Source organism: Rhagoletis pomonella, unplaced genomic scaffold, assembly GCF_013731165.1.
Source record: "Rhagoletis pomonella isolate Grant_MI unplaced genomic scaffold, Rhpom_1.0 Rhpom_scaffold_00005, whole genome shotgun sequence".
Taxonomy (NCBI): domain Eukaryota; kingdom Metazoa; phylum Arthropoda; class Insecta; order Diptera; family Tephritidae; genus Rhagoletis; species Rhagoletis pomonella.
Genome location: NW_023458559.1, coordinates 66,664,655 through 66,682,198, shown reverse-complemented (window position 1 = coordinate 66,682,198; position 17,544 = coordinate 66,664,655). Strand labels below are relative to the sequence as shown.

The 17,544-nt window shown below is 36.6% G+C and overlaps 3 protein-coding genes across 5 annotated transcripts in view; 1 reads left to right on the top strand and 2 right to left on the bottom strand.

Moving 5' to 3' along the window:
• Nucleotides 1-14,361, bottom strand: part of LOC118739388 (serine/threonine-protein kinase PITSLRE-like) — a 15,540-nt gene extending 1,179 nt beyond the window's left edge. Inside the window, exons 1-3 of one of the 2 annotated variants that reach the window (XM_036470673.1) lie at nt 13,945-14,361; nt 471-3,375; nt 49-230 (exon numbers count right to left, since the gene is read on the bottom strand). In XM_036470673.1, coding sequence (XP_036326566.1) covers nt 49-230; nt 471-3,375; nt 13,945-14,003 — 3,146 coding nt within the window. In that variant the 5' untranslated portion in view covers nt 14,004-14,361. Of the gene's footprint in view, nt 1-12; nt 231-470; nt 3,376-13,944 lie in introns of both variants that reach the window. The other variant, XM_036470674.1, reaches the window with a different exon arrangement.
• Nucleotides 14,362-15,785: 1,424 nt separating this feature from the next.
• Nucleotides 15,786-17,544, top strand: part of LOC118739385 (distal membrane-arm assembly complex protein 2) — a 2,240-nt gene continuing 481 nt past the window's right edge. The window contains exons 1-2 of one of the 2 annotated variants that reach the window (XM_036470669.1): nt 15,786-15,918; nt 15,983-16,556. In XM_036470669.1, the coding sequence (XP_036326562.1) occupies nt 15,795-15,918; nt 15,983-16,556 (698 nt within the window). In that variant the 5' untranslated portion in view covers nt 15,786-15,794. Of the gene's footprint in view, nt 16,906-17,544 lie in introns of those variants that run through there. The other variant, XM_036470670.1, reaches the window with a different exon arrangement.
• On the bottom strand, nt 16,912-17,397 carry LOC118739387 (coiled-coil-helix-coiled-coil-helix domain-containing protein 7-like). Its single transcript, XM_036470672.1, has 2 exons — nt 17,104-17,397; nt 16,912-17,047 (listed from the first exon to the last, which is right to left on the bottom strand). Exons 1-2 carry the CDS (start codon nt 17,245-17,247, stop codon nt 16,934-16,936), a joined length of 258 nt encoding a protein of 85 aa, XP_036326565.1. The 5' UTR covers nt 17,248-17,397; the 3' UTR covers nt 16,912-16,933.

Below are 17,544 nucleotides of genomic sequence, written 5' to 3'. Positions count from 1 at the left end.
TGAAGTGGCTATGTTTTAGGGCCGCGTCTGCGGTTAGTCTTTTTTTTTGGATCGTAAGTAAGAAGACCCTGCAGCAACTCAATGCCTAAGTCGGTGGTTTTTTCAGCGAAACGCTTGCGTAAATTGGAAACAGGATAGTCGGCGAATTGCGAATTTTGACTTAACATATTGCGGACGGCAGGTAAATCTTTGTATCCGGGCCAAATGCGTTCGTTTGGTGTGCCAAGTTCCTGGGAAAAGGAATAAAGAAAATATATTTAAAATTTTTGTAAAATGTAAAAGAATAACAAGTCAATTGTATAGGTCTAAATCTGTACGAAACCGATTGGGAAAGATCGACTAAGCTTTTACTGCGGTACACAAATTTTATAAAAAGCGGGCGGGGAAAGGGAAATCTCTTTTCATTTTGAACAGTGCATTCGGTTACAAGAACTTTTTAAACCTACATATTTTGCTGGTTTTTGACTCACCTTAAAAATTTTGTTCAGCTCATCAGTTTCCGTCTTGCCCGGAAAGAGTGGACCCATTTGCAGGAACTCGCCAAAAATGCAGCCCACCGACCAAATGTCAATGGGTGTTGAGTATTCCGGTGAACAGAGCAGCAACTCGGGTGCGCGGTACCACAGTGTGACTACCAGTGACGTGTACTTTTTCAGTGGGGAACCATATTCACGGGCCAAGCCGAAGTCACCCACTTTCAAAATACCTTTGTGTGAGAGTAGCAGATTCGAGGTTTTTAAATCTCGATGTAATATCCAATTGTCATGTAAATGTCCGACTGCACGCAGTAGCTGCTGCGTCAGACATTTTACTTCACCGGGCAGAAAAAACTGTTTGCGTGCCTTCATGGTCTCCATCAACGATTTGAGGTCATGTTCCACATAGTCCATAACAATGAAAATTTTATCCATATTCGAACCGACGACTATCTCGCGCACTGTAACTATATTTGGGTGCTGGCCTTTCAGAAGCGTATTGATCTCACGCAATGACGTTATGGGAAAGCCTTCTTTTTCTTTCTCCATTTTCAGGCGCTTCAATGCAACAATCTCGTTGGTACGTTTGTCCTTGGCGCGGTAGACCACACCATAAGTGCCCTCTTCTATGCGATTCAAACATTGGAACTCTTCGACGGAGCGGCAGCCCTGTATGCCCGGGAAGTAGTCAGGCAAAGGCGCACCTTTGTCGTCCCGTGCAGGCGAATCATTCCGACCATCACCTTCTCCACGTCGTCTTGTGCCCGCAGCAGTGGCCTCAGCTTCTGTTTTGTGCGCCGACTTCATGTCACGCTCTTCGGAGCGTGAGCGTGAACGTGTTCGTGACCTTGAGCGTGAACGTGATGAACGTGAAAGTGAGCGCGATGACATTGAACCTGAGCCAAAATGTGAATGTGAACGGGAGCGGGAACGTGAGCGTGTTGCATGTCGCCGTGGCGAAGAGCCACGTGAGCCTGAATGAGAACGGGAACGGGAACGTGAATGTGTGCTCTTGCGACGAGGCGTATGTGAGCGTGAGCGCGAAAGTGTACGGGAGGGAGAACGCGAGTGTGAGCGGGCAGAGCGTGTACGCGAACGCGATGAACGGTGTTCACCATCTTCTTCATCGTCGTCTTCGACATGTTTTTTACTCTTCTTTTTCTTGTGCTTCTTTGCGCGATGCTGACGACGTATGGGGGATTTGGAAAGTTCGCCTATAGAAAACGGGCTTTCCGGTATATCAACGTCGTCGTCCTCTTCAGCATCATCATCGTCGTCATCAACGACATTGTCTTCATTTTGAACACCATTGTCTCGTGCTTTGCGGGAACGATGTTTCTTCTTTTTCTTTTTCTTCTCGGCTTTGCTACGCTTACGGTGATGTTTTTCACGCCGCGCAATTGCACCTTCCTCTTCAGAGTTACTCTCGCTGTCACTTTCACTATCGCCGCTTCCGCTCTCTGTTTCCATCTCCTCACTTTCGTTCTCCTCGTCCTCATCGTCGTCGTCATCCGCTTCACTGTCTATCGCTTCGCCCTCTTCCTCCTCGTCACTACGCTGCTTAGAAGCTATCGCCTTCTTGGATCGTTTCCGTTTCACTTCCACCTCAACAACATCTTCCTGCTTCTTGCGCTTCATGACATTTAACCCCGCTGTAACGGAAGCTGCAACCGCACTTGGACTCAAAGCACTGCGTGCTCGACGACGCGCCTCCAACTCCTCTCGCGCCATCTCCTTACGCTTCACTTTCTCACGCTCAACGGCCAGTATTTTTTCGCGACGCGACAGCATCTCTGGGTCATCGGGTGATTTTCGCTTCTCCGGCCGCTCCACGCGTTCTGTACTCACTACCGTCTCTGACAGCACTACTTCGCGTTCCTTGTTGCGATGCTTATGCTTGCGGCGTTGACGATGAGCTTCCTCTGCTTGTGTGCCCTCCACCTCAACGAGCTCCGGACTATCAAGCACCTCAATAACGGATTCACGCACTTTTTCATGCTTTTGACGATGACGTTCGTGGCGCTCTGCATCGCCGTACCGTTGCCTTTGTACCGTAGACGTTGACTCATAGCTCTCCGCCAACTCGATAACATCGCCGCCACTGCTCTTTACGTACTTATGTCGTTTACTAAGTAAACGTGAACGCAAATCCTGTTCAATACTCTCCGAGTCATTCTGCGCATCGTAGTTATATTTACGACGCTCGCGCTGAATCTCATAGCTGACCTCATTGTACTCAATATGCGAGTGCTTGCCACCTCCACCTCCACCGCCATACTGTTGCTGCTGCTGCTGGTGCTGATGTCTATTGTTGTAATAGTCAAGGCCACCATGGTGGTAGGCACCACTAGCGCCGCGCTCATAGTAATCCGGTCGCTGCCGCGGCATATGAGGATGTTGATATTGTTGGTGATAAGGGCCGCCACCACCACCACCGCTGCTGCCACTGTTGCGACGCATGTCATTATTGTGCGGTTCGTAGTGTTTCGCGTAACGGCGCTCGCTGTTCGGCATCATATCTCTGTGGCTGCCGTCGTCGCGTTCATAGCCACTGCCACGCTGATGATAACGCGCCATTTCTTCACGTTCCTCGCCGCCTCTACGGTGGTCGCCGCGGGTTCGCTCTATATCGACTGGACGCACGCCTCCTCCACGATCATTGCGCATGTCTCGTTCTCTACCATGCGGTTCTCTGGTGTCGCGCTCGCGCTGATCTCGTTCCCTTTCGCCGCGTTCACGGCCACTAGCACGCTCTCTTTCATTGCGATGTTTCTTTTCTTTGGAATGTTTCTTCTCCTTGGACGATTTTTCTTTCCGTCTCGAACCAGCGGGATCACGCGAATGCAGCACGTTGGCCTGTGGTGGTTTGATGTCCAAAGAGTCCGCATCTTCCTCACCGCTAATTAATTTTAATTATGATGAAAATATGAAATAAAATCGGTAAAACTTGGGAAGAGAATAGATATTTGCTATTTTTTTTTCTGTTTACAGTTATGTTTTTAATAAAGGTAGAATGCTAAATTTTGCAAAGTAATTAAATGAAATATGTATGCAATGTATGGGCAACAATTTTATGCAATATGTTGGCTATAGTTAATGATGTTCATTTGCACTTTGTATAGGCAGCAGCAGGAGGCGCCGCCTGCACCATCCATTCATCCCAGTTGGCGTGTGTACCGCTCCTGTTCCGGTCGAAGTCCCATGTGCAAGTTCCAAACGTATTTGGCGCTTTGCAATGGCCAGTCGTTACATTTATTTCTCATTATTTCTTAGTTAATGATGTTTGAGGGATTTCATTTTTTAAATATTTTTTTTTTACTTTTTTGTAACTTACTTTCATAAAAAATCAACGAAAACTTAAAATATCACCTTGATGTCAATTTACTTTTCTGGCTTGGTCAGCGTGAGATTGCTTCAAGGAGCTTGCTGTCTATTAGATTAAAAACTTCCATGATCAAAATGTAGTAGTACTTTTGTTTATGTCTATGTTATTAAAGTATAAGTATAAGATAAACAATTGGATATGTAATTCACCAAAAAAGTAACACGAAAGAAAATGTAGGTGGAAAACGTTGCGTGTTCCATGCAAACTAACCGTTTCCGTTTAGAATCAGCGCAACATTTAAATTTTAATTACATTCATACATATACGACTGATTAAGTCGCGAAAAAGTTTTCAAGTTAGTAAATTAGTAAAGAGTAAAGAAATACGAGACTTTTTTGTGAATACATAAATATTTAAAACAAATAGGCCTCATTTTAAGGTGTATTTCATATTTAAAAATAATTTCTGGCAAAGTTATTAATTTACCTGTCATTTTCGTGATTGATTTTGTTGACGTTTTGTAATTACTAAATGTTATCAGCCTAAATCAGTCAGATAGGTGATTACGTAATCGACGACTTCATGATTCAGAGCTATGTTGAGCTTGCATACCCTGGTTCGAGGTTAGTGACCTGTTTGACTAGGACATAGACGTGTCTACGATATTATAATGATCCAGGAAAGTGCAGCGTGCTGCTGCAACTACAATAACACCACCGGCAACATGCTCTTTCGACAACAGATCGACTTTGTATTGGTCCCGACCATTTTTAGCGTCATTAATTTGTAAATACGTATGTACATATCTGGTGTCGGACAAATTAATAGGATCACGACATTTGACTTTTTCTATTAAATTTTTATGAAAGTGTAGCTTGTTATGTAGCAAAAATCATATCAATCCAAATTTCAAACTTTGAGCAAAATTTTGAAAAAATTCCAAGTATGTTCCATGGTATGCGTGACACTGTCAGCAAAAAAAATTTCAAAAAACTACGGGATTTGTTACCAACTTGAAACTTGCTCTTTATTATACTGGATTTAATGGGCTACAAAACTGCTACTTCAAACTTGCACTGCATTTTCTACAAATTCTGATTAAATCATTTGAAATTTTGATGAAACTGTCAAATTTTGCAAATGTTTGCACAAAATCTGAAAATTAGATTCATATGGTGTTTGCTAGATAGTGAGCTATACTACTATAAAAAATTAATAAAAATTAAACAAACAAAAGAAAAATATTCAGAACTTGTGAAAATATCGGGCCCCTGTAAATTTGTCGGTTATATTATGTCATATTTTTCACCTTCGTGAATTTTCGGAATGCGAATGCGTGTTAGGAAAAGTTATCGTTTTTATTACTTCAAAATTTTGTAAATTATTAGAACCTTGAACGAGTGCTTAACATACTATACAGTTTTTTAATCTAGTAGCCAAAGTTCAAAAGGGGCATATTATATTTCAAAAAAAGTAATTTTGTTGCATTTTATCTCATGAGGCGATTTCTTAGAGGCTCGTATATAAGGTCGGCTGCATTGAACAATTGCTCACTTGGACGCTGGCAGGTGGAGCGCTCAAATATTTGCGGGCCAGATCTGTCAATTTGTCGTATTTAGTTTAGTTTTCCACCAGTCGAGACGATTTTCACGCAGATGAACTCGTTTTTCTTTAAGATAGGCCTTCAAATGAGCTTTAACTTCGCATTTTTGAAGTTTTCAGATTCTACATTCGAGTCTTCGCTTTCGCTAAAGGAGTCTAAAATTATTTCTAGGTTGGTTATAAGTAGGGAACGGATTTTTAGGACCTAAAAACCTATAAAAAAAGCAAAATCAAATAACAAAATAGGCTAGAAAAGGCAAAATAAAATAGGGAAATAGACAGGAAAAGGCACTAGACATCGCAAAAAGAGGCAAAGAAGGCACTAAAAAAAGACAAAAACCGAAAAATTCTAAAAAAAATACATTTATTTTAGAAAGTTTTATTTTTCAAGTAAAAAGACAATTACTATGTAGTTTCATTATATGATACAATGGCTGCGTTTCTTTATACATTCTCGATAATCCCATTTCACAGCCAGATTAAACAGAATGTGTTTGAAATATATGTTAACATATCATCAGGAACGTTCTAAAGAATAAGTAAACAAAAAAGTTTATTCAAAACGTTCAGAATGAATAAAGAAATGCAGCCAATAATTTTTAGAAGGTATTTTCACTTCAAAATTTTTGATATAAACCGTGTCTGTGACAAACACTCAATGTGGCCACTGCTACGATATAGAACTTGGGGATTTTCGCTTGTTATTTTAGAAATTTTTTAACAGAACATGTAAAGATTTATATGTTTCATAACTGATCACTTCATTTTTAATATACATATACGTACTAAATACATACATTTTTGCCACTGCTAATCACATGAATAAAAATCATAAAAATGAAAAAATAACGGCAATATTTCTTGTTTAAAATGTTTTATATCCATCGCACACCACGGATTTTATCGGCCGCCGATTTAGTTGGCCTCGCTAGTCTGTATTAAACAAGGTGTGATTGACAACTCAGGTTGGCTCTCTTTTAAGGTACTATTATGCCAAAAAATATAAACAATCGATTCAAAATTCATACAAGTTGATACACAAGTGGCGCCCAATTTATGAATGGAACGTTTAAAACTTTCATATTATCAGGAATAAGGGCTTCTTCCTTGCCCTTTACAATTAAAGGTATAAAAGGCAAATATCTTAAAAAAGGCAAAAAAAAGGCAACATCAAATAAGTATACATATATGGAATCAGGGAAAGCTGAATCGTGGACGTTCCTAATCAAATATACTCTATATCTTTAGCAGAAAAAAAGGCAATTTCCATAAAATCCGTTCCCTGCTTATAAGACTTCTAGCGGTACTTGTTGAAGGCCCATCAAGGTTGCTTGATATACTACTTAACCGTTTAGCGCCTGCGAAAGTGTACAGCTTGTCCTAATTTAATATTCACAATTATTTTTACGGCAAGATTTTTCCATTAATTACACGGTGCTACAAAAAAAAGCAGAGACCGAAAATAATTATTATTCTAATATTTAGGATCAAAAACGTCGCCTTGTTTCAAGAGAAATTTTTTTCGTCTTTGTATAATAATTATTTGCGAGAAATATCTTTTTTCGTCTCGCGGGACGATTATTTCAAGACGAATATTATTTAAGTCTTCTCATAATAAATTATATGGGCTTTTTATTTTTTCGTCTCTCGGGACGTTTATTTCAAGACGAATATGATTTAAGTCTTCTCATAATAATTATATGGGCTTTTTATTTTTTTTTTTCGTCTCTCGGGAACGTAATTTCAAAACGAATATGATTTACGTCCCACGTTTTTCTTAATAGAATTGGTACACTTAAAGCCGATTTCACGAAATTTTTTAATTGCAATTCAATTGACATTTAATTTAAATTTTACTTTTTATTAAATTTTGCATTTAAGTTTTACGCCATTCACCAATACACAATTGTCCTAATTCGGTTTTTCTGGCATTAATGAACTACTGCTGCTTCGAAGTTGAAATTTGGCGAAGTCAATCGCCATGGCATATATAAGATGACCAAATTTTGGAACATGGGGCCACGCCCACCTTAACCGCCCATACAACATTATTTGTAGCTTTAAAGATTTTCAATAAGAAGTGAGTAAATTTTATACGTATTTTTATATAAAGTAAAGTTGTAACACATTTACTCAAGAACCTCTGGACCGATTTTGACGAAATTTTGACATAAGACGTAATAATTAACTAGCCTGTAAGAAGCATTTGACTTTGTAGACTGTAAATGAATAAATAAATAAAATATTTGGAGAAGATTTAAATTATGTTAGTTTGCTATCCGGTAAATACCTATTAAAAAAAATTAATGCAATTAAGTTAAATTAATTACTTCAATATTGGTGCCAGTCGAAATAATGTTGAAAAGGATTTATTTCTAAGCAACATGTAGGAGGGTTGCCATCTGTTTAAAAAATTCAATTGAACATGTACATACATGGGAATTAGGTAACTGGAATACGTATCACAATATGGGTGTCAGGCGAGGTTGGTTGTGGTTTGAAAATGTGTACACGAAGGCGTCAGAAAAAAATTTTTGATGAGGGTTGGTAACTATTTAATTATTTAATAACTATAATGAGTTATTAAAATATGGATATCAATCGAAAGAGTTTTGAAATGCTTCATTTCTAAACTACATGAAGTAGGGTCGCCATCTGTTTAAAAAGTCAAACTGAGCTTGAATTAAGGGAATTAGGTAATTTAGATATGTATCACAATCGGCATCAGACGAAAGAGCTGGCAGCTTTTAGTTTGAAAATAATATTTTGATGTGGGTATTGAAGTATTGAAAATAGTTAAGCTGTTAATGATAAGTGCATTAAGTACGAAAATAAGGGTTTTTGGTATAAAAAATGAAGGGTTCAGGAACTATACGGGACCTATTTTCATGTTGTACTCGACCATACCTACAACCTACACTAGCTTATGTTTCGGGTGTATTTCATGACTTTTTGTAGCACCGTGTTATTTATGAACATATAGTTTATTCTATAATATAATTCATATAAATCCAAATTTCACACTATATATAAAGTTCACAAAATTTTTAAAAGTGTTTATCAAAATTTTCTACATTGTATTCAGAACTTCTATAAAATTATCGAGTATACAGTTTTGTAGCGACGATTCAATTTCAATCAATGAAGTGAAAGTTTCAACTGGCTAAAAAATCCCGTTGATTTGTGAGTTTTTTTTTTGGTGACGGATTTTTTCACTTTTTCCATATAAGCATGAATATCTTATGAAATAAAATGCGGAAGAGCGTTAGCAACAGAATTTCAAAAATCAACGCCAGTTTTTGTAAATTGCACTTGTTATATAACAAGTAATTTTTAGCAAAAAAAAAACCGACTTCAACTCTCTTATAAAAAATATATATATATATATATATATCTCATGATCCGCTGATCGGATCTTAACCAGATTAGTATGGGACCACCTCTGAGACACTACCTTTCCGATGCAAAAAGAATTATCGAAATCGGTTGACGTGGTCCAAGGTTATGCGGTAACATACATAAAAAAAAAAAAAAATATATTCCGACGAACTGATAACCTCCTCCTTTTTTGGAAGTCGGTTAAAAAGACGACGCAAAAGCAGTCTCCAAAAAAAATTCTCAAAAATCAACGCGATTATTTAGCCGTTTGTACTTCTTGGATTAAAATTGAATGTGCTACAAAACCGCGCACTCGAAAGTTTTCTAGAAACACAGAATAAAAAGTTAAAAATTTTGATGACGATTTGTGAATTTGGCTGACTTCCAAAACGTACCAATACAATGTTGGGATACCGTTCTACTGAAGCATTAAAACTGTTGCATATGCAGGGTTGCGAAACATTGCAACCACGTACATTGCATATTTTGAATATTCTATATAAGAATGAATAACCTTTCGTAATTTTTCATTTTCACAACACCAATCGCAACTAAAAACAAACGAAGCATCAACTTTGTTTCGGATGCAATGATTACTCCAGCGATGCGCTTCGATAACTTTTCGGATGCATTGTGGAAAAGTATACATTGCCAACATTTTGTAGTTGGACGTTAGGAACATTATAATTTGCACGTATGCAATTGACGTTTTGGAAGTCAGCTTTTATATAAAGTGTGAAACTTTTATTTACATGGTCTATATTATAGATAGAGAAATGCAAAAAAAATAAATAAAAAATCATGAAAATAATTGTGAAATTATATTAAAACAAGGTGTAAACTTGCATTTGTCGCCTAGTGTAGATGGACTGTTGATCAAAACTGAGCCAAAAGCAATTCTTTTAATATTCACAATGTTTTTCAAGTTTAGTTTTTTTGTTATTATTTTATAAAAACATTTGAGGTACTAACACCTGTCTGGTTATCAGGTTATCTGGTTAAAAATTATTATTCTCTAGTGAATTTTGTTTTTAAAAATATAACCAGGCAGGTGTGAATACCCCATTCGTTCGTGCTTTAACCAAAACCATGTATATCAGGCAAGTTCTGTAATTCACTTCCGAGTGAATTTCAACCAAAGTCACTTTGAATTTAAATTGTATGGGGTGAAAATTCACTCGGAATTTAATTGCAGAATCTGGCTGTATATATCGGAATTCTCGGTGATTAAAAATTTGTGAACGATAAAAAATAACAAAATTGTTGTCGACTTCGACGTCGATGTAATTTGTTCATCAAAAAATAGCCCTCGTAAGTCCAACTTCAGCTACGCTGACCACAGTATGTCTGCGAGGCGAGGAACACCTTTCCGGTAAAATAGCGTAACTGGAGTTGGACTTAGGATGGCTATTTCATTGAAGAAATAATTACACCGACGTCGAAGTCGACAAACGTAATAATAGGGCCGATTTTTAATATTTAAAACATCACCATTCACTAGATTTTGAGCACCAGTGTATGTACATTAGGTTTCGAAATAAGTAAAGTCGATATTTTAAATATCGAAAAAATATACCCCAATTTTTTATTTTGAAATCAAAAAAGATTCAGGGTCGCTCAAGGCGGTCAAAGTTTTCCATATATTTTACATGGAAAAAAATAATTTTTCGTAGAAATGGTATAGAATTCTTGAAAATCAATATTTCTCGATCGCAAAACTATGGTTCTCTGCAGGAGACTTCCAATACATTACAATATAAAACTGTTCAGTTCCCCATTTTGTAATACTACAGGTTTTTCATTTATCCCCCCATTGCATTGTCTAGTATTTTCTGGGGGTTTTAGCGGACCTATAATACATACTCACTATGCAAAAACGGTTAACTAATAATTGGGTATTATTATTGGAAATATCCTGAAGAGAAACAGAGTTTTCCGATTGAAAAAATGAGGATTTACAAGAATTATATACCATTTCTACGAAAAGTGGTTTTCCCCATTTAAAATACTTCGACAACTTTGAACGCTTTGAGCGACCTCTAAATATTTTTTGATTTCAATATAAAAAATTGGGTTATATTTTTTTCGGTATAGAACAATCCTAGGGGGTGAGAGCATAAAAATTCCGACTTTACATTTTCACATGGATTTTTGGTTCACCCCAATGTACATCATGGTACAATAAATACACGTATTGTCTTCCCAGAGAGCGCATATTCCGATCTGAGTTATTTGAAAAATATCATTGTTGTCGCCACTAAAAAGTCTACGTACGCCGAAAAAAAACGTTTGCTTACTAAATAAATTGAAAATTCGTATGGCTCACTTCATTTCAAATTTTTCTTTTGAAAAATTATAAAAATGAAATTGACCGAAACCAAAAAGCAAAACCAAATAAAAGTACAAGTATCAACATTGAACTGCATAAAAATGAATATAAGGGAGCACGAATTGCGATGTGAAGCAAAACTCTCTGTAATTATTGTACTATCCCCGCAAACATATTCTGAGCGTTCAGAATATATGAGTCCGAAAGGAGTCCTAGATCATGATGCATGATTGAATCATGGTCCTAAATAGGTAAGAAATATGAGTTTCAAAAACAAAAAAATGAATATTTTAGGATTCATATATTATCCAAGATATTTGAGCCCATATAAAAACAATAAATATTAAGCTAAACTTGTTTATACAGAAATCGAAAATAATGAGTAAACAAAAAATGTACAAAATTAAGCTGCAGCAGCTGCTATTGAATGCATGCTGTAATGGGTATATGCACGTAAGTATGTACATATGTATGTTATTTGAAAGGAATTTTTGCTGAATGCCTTTGCAAATATAGTGCGTTCAATAAGACTCAAAGAACAACCTAAAATGAGAGTCCAAATGTAGTAATTTATAAAGCCGATAAGAGCCTCAAAAAGAGTCTGAAATGATTCATATATGAGGCCAAAAATTGTTTTAAAAGAGTCCAAAATGAGCCGTATATGAGGCCAACATTACTCATATTGGGGCTTATTTGATATATGAAATTAAGCTCATATACATATGTCGACCTTCGGAGGAAGGTAAACACTCTCATATCGGACTCTTAAATAAGCTCATTATGAGCGTAATGGCTCCGAAATAGGATTCCCTAAAGACTCATTTATGACTCCAAATGTTTGCTGGGATGATGTACATACCTGTGAAAATGTAGGTATATGTATGCATAGAAATAAAGGCAATATATATGTAAATAAATATGAAACGCACCTTAAATAGAGTTTCCGCTGCCGTAAACTTGAGTGCAATTATGTTTCCATGCCATTCTGCCATCAGCAAAAGACATCCACTTAATCTTAATTAAGTTGCTAACTCAAATTGCAAGCATATACGAGCACACATTTCTTTTATTTTATTTTATTTTTTGTTTTTGCAAATTTGACGTTTTCTTCAATCGATTCAACAATAATAAGTAGGTCTGGTATACTTACACAAGCAAGTCATCTCCTTAAAAATAGAGTTTTATAAGTACGTTGACCTGAATAAATCTTCTACGTATTATGAATTACTCGCTTGCACTCACCTTGAATAGTTTTGTTTACCGCGCGAAGCCCCTTAAACAATTCAGTGAAGCAATTGTCCAAGGCACACAAAAAGTAAATCGACATCAGCAGCATTTACCTAAAGGCTCAGTTTTTATATGGAAGAAATAGTGAATATAGAAATGTTTTTTTCTTTTTTTGTAAAGAAGAAAGAAATTACTGAAATATGTTGCATTAAATGTAAAAACTTTTTTACAAAAAAATAAATTTACCACACCAACAAGCCTCTCGTCCAGCTCAAATTTGTCGTACTCTATTTTATTTGTAGTGCAGCGCGGTAGCGCCAAGCTGTTACTGGCAGCGATAAAAGGGAGAGGAGTTGGACGACTAGTAGCCAGCCAAACACTAATGTCGCTGCTGTATATATTTCTGTCGCACCCACCTGCGTAGACGTCATCATGGCTAGTGGGGAAAATCGCTCATGCCACTTAATTTGTGGTTGCCTTGCATCAACTGTGCAGGAATGTATGACAAGAAGTTGATCAGCTGGTCAAACAGCCATTATTATATTGTTGATAATAGGCTAGGGTTTACACCACACTTCCGATTTTACAGGGTAACAGGAATACATTAGGCTGGACTCTCTCCCTTACAAAGCCACTTAGAATCTTGTATAGCGTCTTGTTACGGTGCTGACGATCATGCGCGTGCACCATCGCTGTTTAGACGAAATGCGACGTGATGTGTGGGGTATATGTCAGACTGCTACGCAAAGATTTCACACTTGTATCGACTATTATTCTTCATACCATTTATATTATTTTTGCATCAACATTACGAGGAATTTACGAATTCATGTTTACATTTTCATGACATTTTTTAAGAATTATTTTTAATTTTTGTTTTATATTTTATAGCTTTTTAGATTTAATGTGATTTGATGGTGGCCATCGCGCGCATCGTTCTTTGGACATGTACACACTTTTTGGCCTATTAGCAATGAAAAAACTTGAGTAAATAAAAAAGTACGTAATTAAGTGATATATTGTTTAGACCTAATGGGCTGGAGATTGGACAAATGGAAATGATGTAGGGTCAATGAAAGTGGTTCAGGAAGGGGCAAGGTTTAGCTGAAACTGGGTGATATTAATGGATAAGCATACTATGGATAGGTTTTGTTGGTATTCTTTGTATAACAAGATGAAGTTTTGCAAAACTAAGCAATTATGTATATAGGTTAGTATTGTTTTACTCGATTTATAGTTTGATATTAGCCATAAGTTTAAAAACATTTTTCTTTCTAGTTTGCGCGATCAAAATTGCTTAATTTTGCGTCTAAAGCTGCGCCATGCTTTACACATTTCATTTAATTACATATGCAAAAATTTCATACGTGCTTTTACTCTTTCAATTTCCTAAAAATCACAATTTAACAATCTTTCAAAATAATGCGTAAGTTTTTTCCATGGAAATTTGTTTTATTTGCCCTTCAACCCAAATATTCTACATGTGTGACTGTGTCAGAAGACACGAGTTATACACACAATATGGTCTCCATACTACTCCCCCCCGAAATAATTACATGAACTGGGCAAACAATTTTCCATGGTCTTTCAAGACATAGCATACACACCTTAATGCATAATTATCGTAGCCAGGACTTTGCAATTGTCCATCCTCACTGCCAGACATGTTGGATGTTGGGAAATGTGATTCACTTTGAATTCAGACAACAAAATAATTTTTGATGGTGTCTGGCGAAATGCTGTCGTTGCTTTGTCTCGGTTTTCAATCGTCTCACACGACAGACAAATTAAAGTGCTCCAATTTTTTTGCCAATCTTTCGACGATTTATGGTTTTTTCCACACTGACGAAAATACTGCAATTTGAAGCTCAACACTTTTTCTACAGATTGCAACTATTTTAGTGCAAATTTATGTGATTTTTTCAAGCAAATTTCGCTTTTAAATCACCACCAAAACACGCTTCGCACCATTTGTGAAATTTTTCGGATCGTTTGTCAACGTTTGTCAAAAGGGAGAAAGAAGAAAATGGCGCATGTCAATGCTGCCAGCGTTCAAAAATTTTAGTGAGGCCATTACAGAAAAGGAAGAACTGTCAACTGTCAGTTGGGACTTCATTGAAATTCATGATGCATGCAATAATGAAAGGTGTTATACGTTGGCAACTTCTCGCTCTAATCCGCCATCTTGAACTACCTTAGGAGAAACTGTGTTGTTTCTTGGCTAATTTCACTGAACATTTCCCAAAATATTAGAAAAAAATTCTAAACAAGCTACATTGATTCAATTTTCGTTGTTCGTTTTGTTCTTATTCGCTGACATTTGTTTTCTAATTGCTTGAAATTTGGTAAGTATTGTAAATTCTTAGAAATAAATTAACATGAGAGGGAAATAATATCACTTTGAAATAGGGTTGCTATTGATATGACCGATACTGTATGTATATAATAAATTTTGTACAATTAAAAATCAAAGTGCATTTACTAAAATGAACACAACGTATTAATTATAAATTCTGAAATATATTGTTAATTTCAAAAACAAATAAATAATTTGGATGTACGTGAACTTGGGTAATGTATAATTGTTTATATGATTCCTCAAAGTATCCCTTATATAACACTGTGGAACACAACAAAACCTTAGTGCGAATATATAGGTTTGATAGCTGTTGGCATACGAATAATGCCTCATACTCAGATTTACTAGATCAATTCGTGTTCTCCGAGAAAAAAAAATTTCACGATCCAAAAATCTGAAAAATCTTTTTTCTCCAAATTTTGAACATTTATCGTTTTTGGCCTATATTTTATGGCAAATACCATACAAAGCAAATATAGGCCAAAAACGGAGAATTTTCAAAATTTTTAGAAAAGAATTTGGCCGCTATACTCAGATTTTTGAATCGTGAAATTTTTTTTCTCGAGAACACGAATTGATCTAGTAAAACTAAGTATGAGGCATTATTGGTATGGTCAACAGCTATCAAACCTGATATATGCGCACAAGAAGCCCATTTGAAAGAGGGGGACAAAATATCACACGTAAATTAATTCCTCTATTTGGCCTGTACAATATAAGGGAAACATTTCAAATTCACAAGGGATAATTTTCTTAGTGATGCGGCTTATAAAAGGAGTTATATATGCCATACTGTTCTAGCTGGGTATTATCAGCTCAAAAATTTTAAGCAAATTATCATATTCCTGTGAATAAAAACGCGCCTTATTTTATTATTTTAATTATCTACAACTTTATGAGACTACCAAGCCATATATATACCTATTCAGATAATCGGAACGCTGTTGAGATTTTAGTACTTTTTCAACTAAAGGGCTTTTTTTCTTCCCGTTTTTCTTGTACTTCCAAAATACAATATTGACCTAAGGTAGTTCGATTTCGGGCTGTCACAACGTACAACACCCTTTCATTATTGCATCATGATTGAAATTCATTGGAATGCACTACCGGAAGTACAGGGCAACTTTTTTTACTTTTTTCTTTTATTCTTTCTTTCATTCTAATCCATTTTGTTCATCAGCTGATCTCTGCCGTTTGTTATGTGAAACAAGGAGGCTAATTGGTAAAAGATAGTTGCAAATATATATTTATAATCGTCCTGAGATAAAGTAAAATGTTACGCACAGTTACTTTACTCAAGATCCGACAAGGTGAAACTTTAATTGTTGCCTTACGTCTGAAGCATCTGTCTTCCCAACCTAAATCAACTCCGGATGGCACACACAGCTCCACTTTGGACCGTATACGGGCAGAACTAATTGCGGATAAAGAGAAATTAAAATGGCGAAAGCCGATTGGCGAAAGGCCTGGTGATTGGAATAGTAAACTTAAAGTATTCGAGAATTCAGAACAAACCTCCGATTATATCATCGCTATGCAGAAACCGATTAATCTTGGACCAAGGGCACTTAAAGAGTGGTGGCGAAAACGGAATGAACGTTTGGAGAAACATATGCAGCAATATATTCCAGAACGACATGAAATACTCGGCCCGGAGCTAGCCGCGGCGCACTTCTTACTGTATCGAGGGGGTGCTGTAAAATTTTTAAACGAACGGGGCTGGATGCGTGCCAACGAAGATAGAGAGTTCAACTTGCCAAAGAAATATCACCCAGCATTTAAAGTTGAGGCTTTACGATGCGATAATATGACGCTTTATTATGAAGGATTAGAGAATTTGCGTAATTTAGAAGAGTTAAAATTCTTATCATTGCACAATGTTCCCACTTTTGATGATTGGTGCCTAGATCGGGTGTCTGGTTCGGGATATACAAAACTAGAAGTTTTAGATATATCGGGTACAAGTTGCACAGTGAATGGACTTTCGTGTCTGTACCGCATACCAACGCTGAAGTTACTAATTGTAGACGATCCCAAAGCAACGTTGGAGTACGAGCTGGCATATTCGATGTTACAGGAAGTAATACCCAATTTGAAAATTGTCGGTGCTTCATCCATACACGATTTAAAAGCGAACTGATTTAAAATTCGAATCTTTTGTTTAGCAGCGAGTTACTAAAATTAATATAGAAAAACAACTTTAAAAACATTTACATATTTATATCTCAGTAGAGTCGCTAATTTTGAGGTGGCTTAGACCTAAAATATTCCGCTTTGATATCGGCTCGTTCTTCCACAGGTGGGAGATAAGGCGCAATTCCCTTAGCACGACGATCTGACCGCACTTTATTCTAAAACGGAAGATAATAAGATTTGCAACTTCAATAAATATATAATTTATAAATACCCAAAACTCCTTGCAATTGTTGTAGTTCGCGAAATATACCTCGCACTTGTCCTTGTCGTAGTTGTATTTGCTGAGGCATTTGAATGACAGTTCCTGTTCCTGCAAACATGGGTTGTCACGTTCTGCATTTAGGTTTCGTGGCATTTCAATTTTTTATAAGTTTTAAAGGCTTTTAACATTAAAAAGTTATATAAATATCGGAAACTATTTTGATTTTTGTGCGCTGTTGACAAATGTTTAGAATGTGGCGCAAAGAGCAAATACTGAAAAAAAGTAGCGAATGTCACAGCAAGCCACAACGAATAAAGATGGGACGTGGGAAGTGGGAAGCTAAAGACCCCGAAGGAGTATTGGATACCATAAAAACAAAACGAGTATTATCCAATAATTAGGTATGTTGTGAAACAGGGCCCTTTCATTATTCGTGCAACTTTGTTTGCA

Coding starts and splice junctions, on each gene's coding strand:
- LOC118739387 (XM_036470672.1), bottom strand. CDS start 17,247: ATGCCACGAAACCTAAATGCAGAACGTGACAACCCATGTTTGCAGGAA. Junction 17,048..17,103: donor ACAATTGCAAGGAGTTTTGG/GTATTTATAAAT, acceptor CTTCCGTTTTAG/AATAAAGTGCGGTCAGATCG.